This window comes from Babylonia areolata, chromosome 8 (assembly GCF_041734735.1).
Source record: "Babylonia areolata isolate BAREFJ2019XMU chromosome 8, ASM4173473v1, whole genome shotgun sequence".
Classification (NCBI taxonomy): Eukaryota; Metazoa; Mollusca; class Gastropoda; order Neogastropoda; family Buccinidae; genus Babylonia; species Babylonia areolata.
Genome location: NC_134883.1, coordinates 19,754,717 through 19,772,828, shown reverse-complemented (window position 1 = coordinate 19,772,828; position 18,112 = coordinate 19,754,717). Strand labels below are relative to the sequence as shown.

Below are 18,112 nucleotides of genomic sequence, written 5' to 3'. Positions count from 1 at the left end.
GTCGGGATTACAACAACAAGGAATAAATGTACTTTATGCATTTTCATTTTGAACGTGATTATGTATGTGTTTTATTAACTGTAATAATTTGTGCATCGTATTTCACATATCATTCTACTGAGCTAAAGTTTTGGAAACCTATTTATTCTCAAAATACTATGCTCTCAACTGGTCATGAAATGTGATTTTTTCGATCACTAGTTTGTTTGGATTCAGGTATTTTCTGCCGGGACACAAGCAGAACTTTCGAAAAAGGTAGGCTTACCGTACGACATTTGACTGCGGGTGAACTGAGTAAGACACTAAGGAGGAGAAAAGAATCGTTTTGATGTCTGTCTTCAACAATGTACGGTCACATTCTACGGGGGGTACTACAAGGCAGGCTTTGGTCATCTGGTTTGGGAGGTGTCGGTAATGTTTGGCTGGTCTGAGCCTACCAGTTATGGAAACAAAAACATACTCAGTGTGCAACCCCCACCCCCCACCCCCAACACATTCTCTCTGTATGCCCGTCTGTGTCTGTCTCTCTCTATAAAAAATAATGTATAAATGTATTGATAGCTAGAGATACTTATATATTTTGTACTGAATATAGATATCATATACCATGATATAGGCTTCACAAAAAGTTAGTGACCACTTTCCCCCATGAACATCAGACAGACGGATATTCTGAATCATTATTTATTTTTTTTAACAGATAATTCATTTGGTTATCAGAGAACTAAACAACAGAACCATCAATAGAATGATGTTGGTTGTACAAAGGAAGAAGAAGAAGAAGAAACTGAGAAAATTCAAGTCAGTCTGATAATCAGAACACACACAGGGCTGTTCACAAAATCTTACCCCTTATTTCGAAATCTGAGAAATACAAAGATATCAGTCATATTTTCAGTACTGGGAGGGTATGTCCACATAGATGCAAACTGAAAGGCAGCAGGGGAGTGCCATTCCTCAAGCCTTGGTGGCCAGCCTGGTTGGCTCCACCACACAGCTGTACCTACTGTCATGATGGCAATGCTGAACACAACATCGACTGACTTCTCTGAGGTTTATGCTGAACACATCATTGAGTGACTTTTCTTAGGTGTATGTTGAACACACCACTGAGTGACTTCTCTGAGGTTTATGTTGAACACATCACTGAGTGACTTCTCTGAGGTTTATGTTGAAGTGACTTCTCTGAGGTTTATGTTGAACACACCACTGAGTGACTTTTCTGAGGTATATGTTGAACACATCACTGAGTGACTTCTGTGAGGTTTATGTTGAACACACCCATCACTGAGTGACTTCTGTGAGGTGTATGTTGAACACACCCATCACTGAGTGACTTCTGTGAGGTGTATGTTGAACACACCCATCACTGAGTGACTTCTCTGAGGTTTATGTTGAACCTGAACACACCACTCAGTGACCACTCTGAGGTTTATGTTGAACACACCACTGAGTGACTTCTCTGAGGTTTATGCTGAACACATCACTGAGTGACTTCTCTGAGTCTGAGGTTTATGTTTAACACACCCATCACTGAGTGACTTCTCTGAGGTTTATCTTAAACACACCCATCACTGAGTGACTTCTCTGAGGTTTATGTTGAACACACCCATCACTGAGTGACTTCTCTGAGGTTTATGTTGAACACACCCATCACTGAGTGACTTCTCTGAGGTTTATGTTGAACACACCCAACACTGAGTGACTTCTCTGAGGTTTATGCTGAACACATCATTGAGTGACTTCTGTGAGGTTTATGCTGAACACACACCACTGAGTGACTTCTCTGAGGTTTATGCTGAACATATCATTGAGTGACTTCTCTGAGGTTATGTTGAACAAATATGAAATATGGAATTTCTCACTTTGTTTAAAATGGAGTACCCTCTTAGTTTGTGGAAAAGGACAAGTGTAGAAAAGTTGTAGAGTTTTTGTGAAGCCTGTTTATGTATAGCTGTCTATAGATATGGCTATCTATCTGTTATCTGTCTGTCTATCTATCTATCTATCTGTCACCATATTTTATATTCACACAGAAAGCAGCCATAACTTGATTGCTGTAATCACATGGTGACCTCCAAGTTAGCACACAATGCTTTCATTGTTTGAGGTGGAGGAGGACAGAGACAGGAAGTGAGGGGCGGAGACCGGAAGTCAGGGGCAGAGACATGGGCGAGAAGGACTGGCCAGGACGGTGGAGTCATGTCCAGAGGCTGCTGGAGAGGACGGGGCCCTTTGCCCACCCTGACTTTGAACCCAGCCCTGAGGTACTGCACAGTCTGTCAGTCATACTGAGGTGTTGTCCTGATGTATCACCCTTTCTTTCCTATAAACCATGTTGAGCTGTCTAAAGTCTAACGGGTTATTTGCTACAGCAATAAGAGTGATAAACCATGTTGAGCTGTCTAAAGGGTTATTTGCTACAGCAATAAAGATAGAGTGATAAACCATATTGAGCTGTCTAAAGGGTTATTTGCTACAGCAATAAAGATAGTGATAAACCATATTGAGCTGTCTAAAGTCTAAAGGGTTATTTGCTACAGCAATAAAGATAGAGTGATAAACCATATTGAGCTGTCTAAAATCTAAAACTAAAAGGTTATTTGCTGCAGCAATAAGATAGAGAAATAAACCATATTCAGCTGTCTAAAGTCTAAAGGGTTATTTGCTGCAGCAATAAGATAGATAACCACATTGAGCTGTCCAATGTTTAAAGGGTTATTTGCTGAAGCATATAAGATAGAGAGATAAACCATATTGAGCTGTCTAAAGTCTAAAGGGCCATTTGCTGCAGCAATAAGATAGTGACCCCGTTTTGTTAATTTTAACGACCTTCTTCAAACCTTGCGTGTTGTTTTTTCACCAGAAACTGAGAAAGTGCTGTGCATACATATATGTATATGTTTGTGCAAATTTGAAAGAATATGGACTGGAGTAAAGTCAGGTCTATTAGAAAAACATTTTGAGCAGGGTTTTTTTATTATTTTTTTTAAATAGAATATTATTATAGATTAATACATTTTACTTTGACTGACTTAACACAGCAAGAGAAAATGTTACTTCAAATTTTTCGTTGTCTGAATAGACACTAAACACATTTAACATAACTCTTAAATGAACAGATTATTTTTTATTCGCTATACACCCCAAGATTTTAATGCCCGATTCTTAAAAAATTGATTTTTTTAATTTTGATTTCAGAGCATGTATTTGTGTTTCAGATTCTAGAGTTCATGAAAGAAACCTGTAAACTGTTTGTAGTTGGTGATTTTTTTGTTTTGGAATTCATAGCATGTATTTCTTTTTCAGATTTTAGAGTTCATGAAAGAAACCTGTAAACTGCTTGTAGTTGGTGATTTTTTTGTTTTTGAATTGATAGTATGTATTTCTTTTTCAGATTTTAGAGTTCATGAAAGAAACCTATAAACTTCTTGTAGTTGGTGATTTTTTTGTTTTGGAATTGATAGCATGTATTTCTTTTTCAGATTTTAGAGTTCATGAAAGGAACCTATAAACTTCTTGTAGTTGGTGATTTTTTTGTTTTGGAATTGATAGCATGTATTTCTTTTTCAGATTTTAGAGTTCATGAAAGAAATCTGTAAACTGCTTGTAGTTGGTGATTTTTTTGTTTTTGAATTCATAGCATGTATTTCTTTTTCAGATTTTAGAGTTCATGAAAGAAACCTGTAAACTGCTTGTGATTGGTGCTGGTGGCTTGGGATGTGAACTGCTCAAAGACTTGGTAAGAAAAGTTTAAAATGATTACAGTGTTATGGCCCATAACAAATAACTGTGGTCGCAATGACCCACAACTTTGTGACAGGTTGGAGTTTAGGTTCAGGGTATTTTTAACTGGTGATGACAGACCCTTTCCAACTCTCAACAGCCAGTCTTGCCCTGGTTACATTTGAATGTTTTAAGATTGTACGGAAGAGCATGTTTTTCCTTCATTCTCTGGCCATGGTAAAAGGTGAGTCCTGATCAAGGACTTGTGTCAGCAGGCTTGGTGTGTAGCTAGATGTTACAGCCTTTCTTGTGTTGGCAGGATTGGTGTGTAGCTAGGTATTATAGCCTGCTTTGTGTTGGCAGGCTTGGTGTGTAGCTAGATGTTACAGCCTGCCTTGTGTTGGCAGGCTTGGTGTGTAGCTAGATGTTACAGCCTGCCTTGTGTTGGCAGGATTGGTGTGTAGCTAGATGTTACAGCCTGCCTTGTGTTAGCAGGCTTGGTGTGTAGCTAGATGTCACAGCCTGCCTTGTGTTAGCAGGCTTGGTGTGTTGCTAGATGTTATAGTCTGCCTTGTATTGGCAGGATTGGTGTGTAGTTAGATAATAGATGTTACAGCCCCTGCCTTGTGTTGGCAGGATTGGTGTGTAGCTAGATGTTATAGCCCCTGCCTTGTGTTGGCAGGATTGGTGTGTAGCTAGATGTTACAGCCCCTGCCTTGTGTTTGCAGGCTTGGTGTGTAGCTAGATGTTATAGCCCCTGCCTTGTGTTGGCAGGCTTGGTGTGTAGCTAGATGTTACAGCCCCTGGCTTGTGTTGGCAGGCTTTAATGGGATTCATGGACATCCACGTGATTGACATGGACACCATTGATGTGTCCAACCTCAACAGACAGTTTCTCTTCAGGTTGGTTTTTCTTTCATTATTTTGTACCTGCTGACAGCTAGCTTGCTGCTGGTTCCATCAAGATCCATTTCACTAGTGTTCAGTTCCTGATTGAACCATACTGTTTAAAAACTACCTGTAACTATGTCCAGGTACATGACTGAATCAAGAGACTAAGAGAAGAGTTGTATCAGAAATGTGCTCAGTAACTGTGCAAGTTGTGCCCCCCTTTGGCAGTGGCAGCTGTCAGTGAATGATTCAGTGTTTAACCCGTTCAGTGCCAGAGATTTTTTGTAAAACAACAACAAAAAACTGCTCTCCTCATTCCCAAGGAATTGTGAATATTCAGGGGTAATTTATTAGAGAAAAAGTCTACTACAAGGAAAGTATAGGAGATACAGAAAGAAAGTAAGTGTTTGTGTGAAAGAAAATGAACATGGATTTTGATTCCCAATTCTTGTTTTCCCAGTTAGTTTGATTGCAGATAACTAATCAGACAAATCAAAGTGAATATAATGATTTCTGTGCATTAAACAGTCTATCACTGCCACAGAATCACATCCAAAAAGAAAACAAATAAAATTCAGCTGGAAATATGCTTATCGTCAGATTATACCTGTAGAAGAAAATAAAATAGGTTATAAGTTTATGGTAACAATCACAATTCTTGCGGACATGTAAATGAATAACTGTCCCAACAGTGACAAACGTGGGTTCAGTCAAGTTTAAAGTGAATTGTGTTCTCAGAAACTCAGCAGTCAATCTTTCTTTTTTTTTCTTAAAAAAAAAAAAAAAAAAATTGACACCTATGAGTGTCCCCCATTTTGATGGGGAAGCTCTGATGATTCTCATGCACTCGTGGTTACAAAGTGAACTGATACAATGTCTGCTGTGCATCCGGTTTGCCTCCTCCACAAAGCAATTGATCAACTGATCAGTGACAAAAAGCATGAAAAAATAATTGCAGGTAATTCCCGTCCATTGTCAGTCAACCTATGGGTTATTGGTTGTGTCAATTCCTGCTACTTGAATACTCTGGAAAGACAGGGAACTGATGTTGACGTACTGACTCTCAGTGTCAGTCATGGTTACCTGCTCCAAAAAGTCAGTCATGGTCACCTGCTCCAAACTGTCAGTCACCTGCTTCAAACTGTCAGTCATGGTCGCCTGCTCCAAACTGTCAGGATGGCCACCTGCTCCAAACTGTCAGTCATGGCCACCTGCTCCAAACTGTCAGTCATGGTCACTTGCTCCAAATTGTCAGACATGGTCACCTGATCCAAACTGTCAGTCACCTGCTCCAAACTGTCAGCCATGGTTGCCTGCTCCAAACTGTCAGTCACCTGCTCCAAACTGTCAATGACCTGTTCCAAACTGTCAATCACCTGCTCTAAACTGTCTGTCATGGTCACCTGCTCCAAACTGTCAGTCATGGTCACCTGCTCCAAACTGTCAGTCACCTGCTCCAAACTGTCAGTCATGGTCACCTGCTCCAAACTGTCAGTCATGGTCACCTGCTCCAAACTGTCAGTCACCTGCTCCAAACTGTCAGTATGGTCACCTGCTCCAAACTGTCAGTCACCTGCTCCAAACTGTCAGTCATGACTGGATTGTTGGACTGATCCAAGTGTTGAATATTGCTGTCACTGTTGTCATCACCTGTGTGTTCAAACAAATCGTCAGACAAAACAGATCCATCTCTCATTGTAAAATGCATACATATTCATCTGCAGTCTGCGATGTCATCAGACAAAACAGATCCATCTCTCATTGTTATATGCATACATATTCATCTGCACAGTCTGCGATGTTTTATTGGAACCACTGTCTTTGCTGGATTAAGTCTCTTTGCAGATAAGGCAAACTCACTTTTTTTGTGTGCTCCATGTGGGCCAGTTAGCAAAACGTTATTATGAAGAAAGTGGTCTCCCATATGGCATATGCTAATTGAAAGAGAAGGTTTAAAATCCAGGCTCATTTTACACTAACTATTCAGATCGTTTACATGTTCATTGTGAATTTTTGTTTTAATTGACTAGTTAAAAAAAAAAAATTATGGTAAGCCTGATCATATATATGCGTTTATAATGAACCTGTGATTGTACAAATGAACTTCCATGTATATTGATATAGTATTTTTGATTTGATTTGTTGACACTTTGTGTAAGAGGTCAGCTGACATCTGAGAGGCTGTGAACAGGTTAACCCTTTCACTTCTGGAACTGTGATTTTTGCAAAATAATCTCCAACCTCTAAAAAAAAAAAAAAAAAAAAAAAAAATCACAAAAATTAGAATTATGCTCAGAAGTATGTTAAAGTATATTTTTTCTTGAAGGAAAATGAAAGGAGAATATAATTTTCATAACTTCAGGTTGACAGGATGAGATAACTCTCGATCAGGGGAAGATAACTCAGATTTTTAGGAAAAAGACACACAGAATAATGGGGGAAAAAAAAGCAGCATGAGTTTGATATGCATTTTCTAAACATCAGATACATTTGTGTTCTTTTTCACTGCATTCAAAATGAATGCATTATAGTTTATTACATCAGACAACAGATTTTGTTTACTGTGTGTGTGTGTTGCAGACCAAAAGATGTAGGAAAACCCAAAGCAGAGGTGGCAGCAGCTTTCATCAATGCTCGAGTACCAGGCTGTAAAGTGACCCCGTATCCTGAAGTCTGTGAAGAATTCATGTTCTGTCTTGAGTGCTACCCAGTTCTGTCCATGAGAAATCTTTATGTAGTATACATGCATGCAGACATATTCGCATTGTTTACCATTGTTGGTTGTACAGCTGATGCACACAGACACAGAGATAAACATACACACACAGACACAGAAATAAACATACAGACACAGAGATAAACACACACACAGATACAAACATACACAGATACAGAGATAAACATACACACAGAGATAAACATACACACATACAGACACGAAGATAAACACACACACAGACAGAGATAAACATACACACACAGACACAGAGATAAACATACACACACACACACACACACAAAGATAAACATAGACACAGAGATGGACATACACACACACAGACACAGATAAACATACACAGATACAGAGATGGACACACACACACACACACACACACACACACACACACACACACAGATGGACATACACATATATATACACAGACACAGAGTCGGACATACACATACACACACACCGATACCAAATCCATCAGCTTGCTATACAAGATTAATAACCTCTACTTTCTTCCGTATAAAACTTGATGTGCTGAAGACAAAGTATAGTAAACATGTTACATGCATCTGTGGTAAGCTGTTCAGCTTCCATCTTTGTTTGTTTCACTGTCAGCAGTTATGTACCGTCTTGCCCAAGTATTTCAAAGAGAATAACTATTCTGCAGATGATTTTTGGAAAGTTATTTCTGACGAGGTTCTTATGGTCGAATGTTCACAGGCATTAGTTCATAGCACTATTTCCATATTCCTTTAACCCCTTCACTGCTACATGTAGTAAATTTTGCTATAGCCTATGCTGAGAAAATTTTCAGAAAAACAAGAAAAACATGCCAATGATTTTAATTTGCTTATATTTCAAAAAGTACTGAAGATAAGTGCATAAAAGTATATATCAAATGAAAGGAAAATGAACCAAGATTTTGTTTTTAATACTCACATGTTCAAAAATTCCATAAAATGCTACAACATCAACCAGGTTATCAACCAGTCTTTCTTGTGACTGTTGTGATCAACCACACGCACTGTCAAGGCTGTGCAACAGTGTCCAGGTCCATAAAACTCCAACACAGTCCACACAAAGAATGAAAAAGGTGTACTCACCCAGCATCTATCATCAGTAAAAACGCTGTGTGTGGTACTTGCAGAAACAGTCTTCAAGACACAGTGCTGGTTTGCTGAGGCAGTCTGGGCAGTAGAACCTCACATCCTTTCTTTACCCTTTCTTCCAGCAGACGCTGCACCTCCTTCGTAGCCAGGCCTTCTGTGGGGTATGTGGGATGACATCAGTGAAGTGTCGTCCACACAGATGAACAACGTGGTCATCTTTAGCAGTGTCTGGGTCTTGGTCACTAAAAATCATGGCACTGATTGCATCCTTCTGGAAGTCCAGGAATGTACTGCTGTTGCCGCTTTTTTGTAGAGGATGTGTGCATTCAGCATGGCAATTTGTAGAAAATGCACACACAGCTATTTGTACCACTTCAGGGTTTTCCTTGTGGCATCATAGGGCTGCAGCTGTTGGTCATGATGGTCCATGGCACCCATGTTTTTGTTGTAATCCAGAATTGCTGGAGGCTTGTTTACTACCCTTTGGTCTTGCTGCTGCTGGTCTTCAGCTGCAGGTTTGTGGCAGGATGAACATCATGATCATCACCATGCTGCCTACCTGAAACACATTGCATAAAAGACTAAGTTTGTTGGTTTTTTTGGGGGTTTTTTTGTTTGGTTTTTTACATATAAAAAGGTTATGAAATGGTACCAATTTATTTCTTATTGTTTTCAGAAGCTGAAATACAAACACACACACACCTACCCTCCCCCCACTCCACCAACCCCTGACACACACACACGCTGAAACTGGTTCATGGTATGCCACACCCTCTTCATTCTCTCTTTCTCATACAAAACAAAATGACCACACACACACACACACACACACACACACACACTCTCTCTCACACACACACTTCTTCAAGTGTTGCATTTACATAGTAATTTAGGCATACAATTCTGTATATCGTTCTCTGATTTCAGTTTTGTAAACATCATCTCCTCCCTCCCCCTAGTCCCCTCTCTCTCCTCTCTCTCTCTCTCTCTCTCACACACACACACACACACACACCAAGAACAACAACAACAACAAACCAATACACACTCAGGAATGAATTCACAGAAAGCTCTAGGCGAGCGACACACGCTGTCATCAACAATGAGCCAGCCAGTGAGCCACGCCTCCTTGCAATGTGATGGTCACACACAGTACACATTTGATTGACTCTCACACACACACACTGATTAGTGACTGACGAAGCTACTTACCACAGCTAACACGTTCAAAACACACACAATGCAGTTATATTCATTGTTACAACAAACAGAAAGCAAATAATAAACTGACAAACCTTGTAAACACCCACCTGCATCTTGAATCAGCTGAGCTTGTCTGTTTTCATTTTCGTCAAGCAACCCCACCTCCCACCCCCATCCATGTCAAAATCGGCGTCTTTGGCAGCAACTTCACGCAGTTCTGTCTCATTCAGTCCACAATCTTCATCTCTACTATTGCATCGTGAAAGATTTCTTCCAATATTTGTGCAAGTGTTGGGGTTTGTCTGCGTTCAGCCATGGCTTTGCAAACAACTTAAGCTTCGTACAAACTTGCAAAACTTTTGCCATAAATATGACAATGAGGTGAATAGTTTTAGCTTATGGAACTCAGGAGATAAAGAGCTCTCAGGGGAGCTAATTTAATGGTTAGCAGACTGTATTTTCTGTAATGCGGGACTCAAAACAGAACGTTATAACATGACGTACGGTGTACGTCAATACAGCATTGATGAGCGACATTTCATGACGTACGCAGTACGTCAACAGCACAGTCAAGAGGTTAATGTACTTCAGAATTGTGTTAATCACTTAATGGCTTCTGATTATTATTATCATTATTGAATTGTTACTATTAAATGTAATTGCATGTTAGTTAAGCATTTTTTGGTAGTTCTCTACCTTTTCTGTTTTCCTCTTCCCTTTCCCCTCCCCCTCCAACCCCACTGCCCCAGCCCCCACCCACACTTCTTTTTTTTTTTCTTTTTTTTTTTTAAATCATCTAATATCACTGATAGTGAAAAGACGCTAAACTAAAGAACGAACGAATACACACACACACATAGATCGACATACATATACACACAGACATGTACAGCTGATGCACAGAGACACAGACACAAAGATTCACACACACACACACACACACACACACACACATATATATATATATATATATATATATATATTTATAGACATACAGAGACAGAGATAGACATACATATACACACACAGACACACACTGGCATTGCCATCAGAGAATCCCTTCACCCATCTCGCATTTTGCACACATTGTTTCGCATCTGTGACTGACATGCATATGAGCATGCACACACACACACAGATATGGCACAAACATGCCAGTACTTTGGTTGGTATTTTCTGGACAAGGAAGAGAAACTCCAGTGTGGACATTCAAGGTTGTGTAATTTTTTGTTTGAAGCGTATGGGACAATTAAGGTGACGTTCATATCATTAGGAAAATGAAATGGATTGCTTTCCTTGACAGAAGAAGTCATTTTGCCAAGATCCAGGATTTTGACGAGTCCTTTTACAGAGGTGTGTTACTGGTGTAAAATGTTTGTTGCATGGGAACAGCTGTTTGCTCTATATGTGTGTGCAGGGTTCCACATTGTGGTGTGTGTGATGTGTGTGCAGGGTTCCACATTGTGGTGTGTGTGATATATGTCCAGGGTTCCACATTGTGGTGTGTGTGATGTGTGTGCAGGGTTCCACATTGTGGTGTGTGTAATGTGTGTGCAGGGTTCCACATTGTGTGTATGTGTGTGTGCAGGGTTCCACATTGTGGTGTATGTGTGTGTGTGCAGGGTTCTGCATTGTGATGTGTGTGCAGGGTTCCACATTGTGGTGTGTGTGATGTGTGTGCAGGGTTCCACATTGTGATGTGTGTGATGTGTGTGCAGGGTTCCACATTGTGTGTATGTGTGTGTGCAGGGTTCCACATTGTGGTGTGTGTGATGTGTGTGCAGGGTTCCACATTGTGGTGTGTGTGATGTGTGTGCAGGGTTCCACATTGTGGTGTGTGTGATGTGTGTGCAGGGTTCCACATTGTTGTGTGTGTGATGTGTGTGCAGGGTTCCACATTGTGGTGTGTGGACTGGACTCCATTGTGGCCAGGCGCTGGATCAACGGCATGATGGTGGGTCACCTCCCTTGTGTCTTCCTCATGTGTTACCTCCCTTGTGTCTTCCTCATGTGTTACCTCCCTTGTGTCTTCCTCATGTGTTACCTCCCTTGTGTGTCACTTACCTTGTGTCTTCCTCATGTGTCACCTTCCTCATGTGTCACCTCCTTATGTGTCACCTCCATTGTGTCCCTCATGTGTCACCTACCTTATGTGTAACTTCCATTGTGTCTTCCTCATGTGTCACCTTCCTCATGTGTCACCTCCCTTATGTGTCACCTCCATTGTGTCCCTCATGTGTCACCTCCCTTATGTGTAACTTCCATTGTGTCTTCCTCATGTGTCACCTCCCTTATGTGTCACCTCCATTGTGTCCCTCATGTGTCACCTCCCTTATGTGTAACTTCCATTGTGTCTTCCTCATGTGTCTTTTCCCTTGCGTGTCTCCTCCATCATGTGTCCCATGCCTGGCCTTGGACTGGAGCCACTGGTACCAGTTCTGTGACACACACAGAACACACTGCCTCTGTCTTGCCATCACTTTCTGCTGTACGTACCTGCTCCACATCAAGTGATGTTAGTGATGGTGACAGGTAGTGTATAGCCTGGGTGTCCACACCACAAACAGTGGAAAGCAGGCAGCACATGAAGGGACACCTGCCAGTCCTGACTGACCTGCCCTGTGTTCCAGGTGAGTTTGCTGACCTATGAGGACGGGGAGGTGGACCAGAGCACCATTGTTCCCATTGTGGATGGCGGCACTGAGGGCTTCAAGGGCAACGCCAGAGTGGTGCTACCTGGAATGACGGCCTGCATTGAGTGCACTCTGGACCTCTACCCCCCACAGGTGACTGGCCTTAGGTGTGGGGGAAAGAAATGACCCCCCACAGAGCTTTGGGTGTCAGGGAAAGAAATGACCCCCCACAGAGCTTTTTGGTGCTGGGGAAAGAAATGACCCCCCACAGAGTTTTGGCTTTCAGGGAAAGAAATGACCCCCCACAAAGCTTTGGGTGTCAGGGAAAGAAATGACCCCCCACAGAGCTTTTGGTGCTGGGGAAAGAAAATGACCCCCCACAGAGCTTTGGGTGTCAGGGAAAGAAAATGACCCCTCACAGAGTTTTGGGTGCCAGGGAAAGAAAATGACCTCTCACAGAGCTTTGGGAGTCAGGGAAAGAAAATGACCCCTCACAGAGTTTTGGGTGCCAGGGAAAGAAAATGACCACCACAGAGCTTTGGGTGTCAGGGAAAGAAAATGACCCCCCACAGAGCTTAAGGTGTGGGGGGAAAATGACCCCCCACAGAGCTGTATCTTAACTTGAATGTTAGATTAAATCACGTTGGAAGCTAGATCAGCGTCTTGACGAAGAAGACGAACCGAAGGTTGTTTACCCGTTGGTAGCAAGTCTGTCATTCCAGTCCCTGTGCGCATGTCCGGACAATCACAGTTAAGTCCCTTTTCGTTAATTATCGACTGCTGTCACATCCGCTAAGGTGATATCATCACATCCCCCTTTCTCTAGAAGCAAAGCGTTTTCTTTCAGGCTATCAAAACAACGAAATACTTCTAGAAAAATTCAATAAAACACATACCAGAATAAGTTCAACTCTCGGGTTGTACGCAATGTTTTCTTAGTCTTGGCGGAACCGGATCGGCTTTCTCACACGTCTGCCGCTGTGGGTGAAATAAGTTTTCTCTGCATCACCATTAAGTGGTGCAGTATCAGGTGTCTTGTGTACTGGAGAAGCAGGTACATGCTTGCCCTCAGCAGGCCTGGACAGGTTGATGTTGACCCATAAGTGACTGCAGGTGGTCGCCACACCTTAGGATCAGTGGTACCAGGTTTTGGAGCTGAAGATGTTGGGGCAGCTGTCTAGAGACACAGGTGCTTCCGACTACGCCTCAGAACACCCCTAGCGGTTTCGATGAGGTAGGATCTTGGGGCGCATTTCTTCTTCACAACACCAGGTTGTTTCCATCCTTTCTCTCCATCTGTTTTGATGAGCACAGGATCTCCAGTATGAGGCTCAGGCAAAGGACGAACTCCATGATGACGAACATAGTTTCATTTCTGTTTCTGTTTCATTGCCACATCATGTTTCCTCACTCGGTCATTGTTGACAGACAACACATGCACATGTCTATGCACACATACACAAACGAACCAAAATTCACTATTATTTTGGTCAGTCACACACACACACACACACACACACACACACACTCATGCCTAAGTTGACAATTATTTTTGTGATTGATTGACCCCATTACTCTCCTTACTGCATGGACATGTGTCACTGGATGATAGAGCGGGTTGGTTTCAGGTCAACTTCCCACTGTGTACCATTGCCCACACCCCGCGTCTGCCTGAGCACTGTATAGAGTATGTGAGAATCCTGCTGTGGCCCAAGGAAGAACCGTTTGGAGGTAAAGGGTAACTGTAGGTAATGTGCACTGTCTGTGGCCCAGGGAAGAACTGTGGTGGTAAGGGTAACTATAGGCAATGTGCACTGTGTGTGGCCCAGGGAAGAACTGTAGAGGTAAGGGTAACTGTAGGTAATGTGCACTGTCTGTGGCCCAAGGAAGAACTGTGGTGGTAAGAGTAACTATTAGGTAATGTGCACTGTCTGTGGCCCAAGGAAGAACTGAGGTGGTAAGGGTAACTGTAGGTAATGTGCACTGTCTGTGGCCCAAGGAAGAACTGTGGTGGTAAGGGTAACTGTAGGTAATGTGCACTGTGTGTGGCCCAAGGAAGAACTGTAGAGGTAAGGGTAACTATAGGTAATGTGCACTGTCTATGGCCCAAGGAAGAACTGAGATGGTAAGGGTAACTGTAGGTAATGTGCACTGTGTGTGGCCCAAGGAAGTACTGTAGAGGTAAGGGTAACTGTAGGTAATGTGCACTGTGTGTGGCCCAAGGAAGTACTGTGGTGGTAAGGGTAACTGTAGGTAATGTGCACTGTCTGTGGCCCAAGGAAGTACTGTGGTGGTAAGGGTAACTGTAGGTAGTGTGCATTGTGTGTGGCCCAAGGAAGTACTGTGGTGGTAAGGGTAACTGTAGGTAATGTGCACTGTGTGTGGCCCTAGGAAGTACTGTGGTGGTAAGGGTAACTGTAGGTAGTGTGCACTGTGTGTGGCCCAAGGAAGTACTGTGGTGGTAAGGGTAACTGTAGGTAATGTGCACTGTGTGTGGCCCTAGGAAGTACTGTGGTGGCAAGGGTAACTGTAGGTAATGTGTACTGTATTGCGGTTTTGTGGCTCTGTTGTTTCCGTAAACTGATAATGTTGAACCCCAGATGTGTTTCAGTTGGAGAAAGAGACAGAGAGAGCACTTTCTGAGTAATAACACCAGCAGCACAAAATGCATTACATAGATAAACATTTACAAAGCTTTACATATTTACATGCTGGAATGGTATTTCATGTCTGTTATTGATTGTCAGTCAAGCGGGAGAAAGCATCTTGCCAACCAGTTTGATTTGTTGTGCATGCAGTTGCTGAGTTGTTGCAGTCCTGTTCACTCAGAAAAATGTTGAGGCAGAAGTTGTGGATCCTTTGGCAAACATGAAATGTGAAGTGACAAGAGGGGGCAGGAAGTGTGTAGAATGGAAATGTGTCTCTGCAAAACAGTGCTCCCAATTCCTTGCAGTGTCGCACATTTCAACGTTAAAAAGAAGAGGAGGGTGGGGGTGGGAGGGGGCTTTAACACAAAACAGAAAACTGAAGGAAACAAGTTGTTCCAGAAATAACTTGGTGCATGTTCACACCCCTGATGGCTATTTCAGCATACTTGCAACAGTTTTTGTGCTGATTTATCATGTAATTGTTTGTTGTATCGGAAGCGTCCTTCACAGAGCACTGTGTGTTGTCTGTCCAGCTGGAGTGCCCATTGACGGTGACGACCCACACCACATCACCTGGATTCTGGAGAAATCCCAAGATCGTGCCAACGAGCATGGCATCTCTGGTGTCAACTACAGACTGACTCAGGGTGAGTAGTCCTCCTGTCATAACCTCATCCAGTGAGTATGGCATCAACAGACTGACACAGAGTGAGTAGTCCTCCTGTCATAACCTCATCCAGTGAGTATAGCATCCACAGACTGACTCAGGGTGAGTAGTCCTCCTGTCATAACCTCATTGAATGAGTATGGCATCTACAGACTGACTCAGGGTGAGTAGTCCTCCTGTCATAACCTCATAGTATATTGTTATATTGTAACCTAGAACGAGTTCTGACTGCATTAACAGTATCAGCTCAGAATCACCATGATTGTGAATTTTGATATCTTTGATACATGGCTATTAATCATCAGTGTTGATAATGAATTACAAATTGTGTGCTCTTAACCCGCTCAGTGCCTGTAAGATTGTTAGACGTCACCTGACACCATACACAAAGTGTTGCCATTGTGCATATTTGACATCAACTGACGTCCTGCATAATTGTATTCCGATTTTTCCTTCATCACAGTTGGAAAAAAAGGATGGTTTTGTAGTGTTTGTAGATTTTCTGCCCATTTCATGAGATGCAAAGAGGAAGACGTGGCATTGGTAGATGTGGAATTGGTAGTCATATGTGATATCAGGATAGTGTATGTCACATAGGATGTGATGTCATGACAGTGTATGTCACATAGGATGTGATGTCAGGACAGTGTATGTCACACAGGATGTGATGTCAGGACAGTGTATGTATGTCACATAGGATGTGATGTTAGGACAGTGTATGTCACATAAGACTTTATGTTATGACAGTGTATGTCACATAGGATGTGATGTTATGACATTGTATGTCACATAGGATGTGATGTCAGGACAGTGTATGTCACACAGGATGTGATGTGAGGACAGTGTATGTTACATAGGATGTGATGTTATGACAGTGTATGTCACACAGGATGTGATGTCAGGACAGTGTATGTCACATAGGATGTGATGTCAGGACAGTGTATGTCACATAGGATGTGATGTCAGGACAGTGTATGTCACACAGGATGTGATGTGAGGACAGTGTATGTCACATAGGATGTGATGTCAGGACAGTGTATATCACATAGGATGTGATGTTATGACAGTGTATGTCACACAGGATGTGATGTCATGACAGTGTATGTCACATAGGATGTGATGTCAGGACAGTGTATGTCACATAGGATGTGATGTTATGGCAGTGTATGTCACATAGGATGTGATGTCAGGACAGTGTATGTCACATAGGATGTGATGTCAGGACAGTGTATGTCACACAGGATGTGATGTCAGGACAGTGTATGTCACACAGGATGTGATGTCAGGACAGTGTATGTCCCATAGGATGTGATGTTATGGCAGTGTATGTCACACAGGATGTGATGTCATGACAGTGTATGTCACATATGATGTGATGTCAGGACAGTGTATGTCACATAGGATGTGATGTTATGGCAGTGTATGTCACATAGGATGTGATGTCAGGACAGTGTATGTCACGTAGGACTTGATGTCAGGACAGTGTATGTCACATAGGATGTGATGTTATGGCAGTGTATGTCACATAGGACTTTATGTTATGACAGTGTATGTCACATAAGATGTGATGTTATGACAGTGTATGTCACATAGGATGTGATGTCATGACATTGTATGTCACACAGGATGTGATGTCATGACAGTGTATGTCACATAGGATGTGATGTCATGACAGTGTATGTCACATAGGATGAGATGTGAGGACAGTGTATGTCACGTAGGACTTGATGTCAGGACAGTGTATGTCACACAGGATGTGATGTCAGGACAGTGTATGTCACATAGGACTTGATGTTAGGACAGTGTATGTCATGTAAGACTTGATGTTAGGACAGTGTATGTCACACAGGTCATATTTTTACAGTGTATGAATTCTGGACGTTTCCAGATTGTGATGTGTGTGGGTTTGTGTGAAATGAAAATCTCCAAAACAGCCTTACTTGTTTTCTGTCAGACTTTAAATAAAATAAACTGGTGATGACAATGTTCTGAAAGTATTAATGAGGTACGAAGTGTGTGAGTGTGAACGCTTTGGGCAGTATGTCTGTTCATATAGTGACACAGACTGATTGTATGCTGTCTATTGTGTCAGGTGTTGTGAAAAAAGGATGATGTCTGGTGTGTCAGGTGTGGTGAAAAAAGGATGATGTATGTTGTGTCAGGTGTGGTGAAAAAAGGATGATGTCTGTTTTGTCAGGTGTGGTGAAAAAAGCATTATGTCTGGTGTGTAAGGTGTGGTGAAAAAAAAGATGATGTCTGTTGTGTCAGGTGTGGTGAAAAAAGGACGCATTATGTCTGTTCTGTCAGGTGTGGTAAAAGAAAGGATGATGTGTGGTGTGTTAGGTGTGGAAAAAAGGATGATGTGTGGTGTGTTGGGTGTGGTGAAAAAAGGATGATGTCTGGTGTGTCAGGTGTGGTGAAAAAAGGATGATGTCTGTCAGGTGTGGTGAAAAAAGGATGATGTCTGGTGTGTCAGGTGTGGTGAAAAAAGGATGATGTCTGTC

The 18,112-nt window shown here is 42.1% G+C and overlaps 1 protein-coding gene and 1 pseudogene across 2 annotated transcripts in view; one reads left to right on the top strand and one right to left on the bottom strand.

The window, feature by feature from the left end:
* The first annotated feature begins 161 nt into the window (after positions 1–161).
* Positions 162–18,112, top strand: part of LOC143284629 (NEDD8-activating enzyme E1 catalytic subunit-like) — a 32,824-nt gene continuing 14,873 nt past the window's right edge. The window contains exons 1-10 of one of the 2 annotated variants that reach the window (XM_076591496.1): positions 162–255; positions 2,111–2,267; positions 3,662–3,742; positions 4,547–4,629; positions 7,198–7,278; positions 10,970–11,013; positions 11,550–11,614; positions 12,291–12,446; positions 13,922–14,024; positions 15,475–15,588. In XM_076591496.1, coding sequence (XP_076447611.1) covers positions 2,169–2,267; positions 3,662–3,742; positions 4,547–4,629; positions 7,198–7,278; positions 10,970–11,013; positions 11,550–11,614; positions 12,291–12,446; positions 13,922–14,024; positions 15,475–15,588 — 826 coding nt within the window. In that variant the 5' untranslated portion in view covers positions 162–255; positions 2,111–2,168. Of the gene's footprint in view, positions 256–2,110; positions 2,268–3,661; positions 3,743–4,546; positions 4,630–7,197; positions 7,279–10,969; positions 11,014–11,549; positions 11,615–12,290; positions 12,447–13,921; positions 14,025–15,474; positions 15,589–18,112 lie in introns of those variants that run through there. The other variant, XR_013055590.1, reaches the window with a different exon arrangement.
* LOC143284942 (uncharacterized) lies at positions 16,262–17,462 on the bottom strand (annotated as a pseudogene).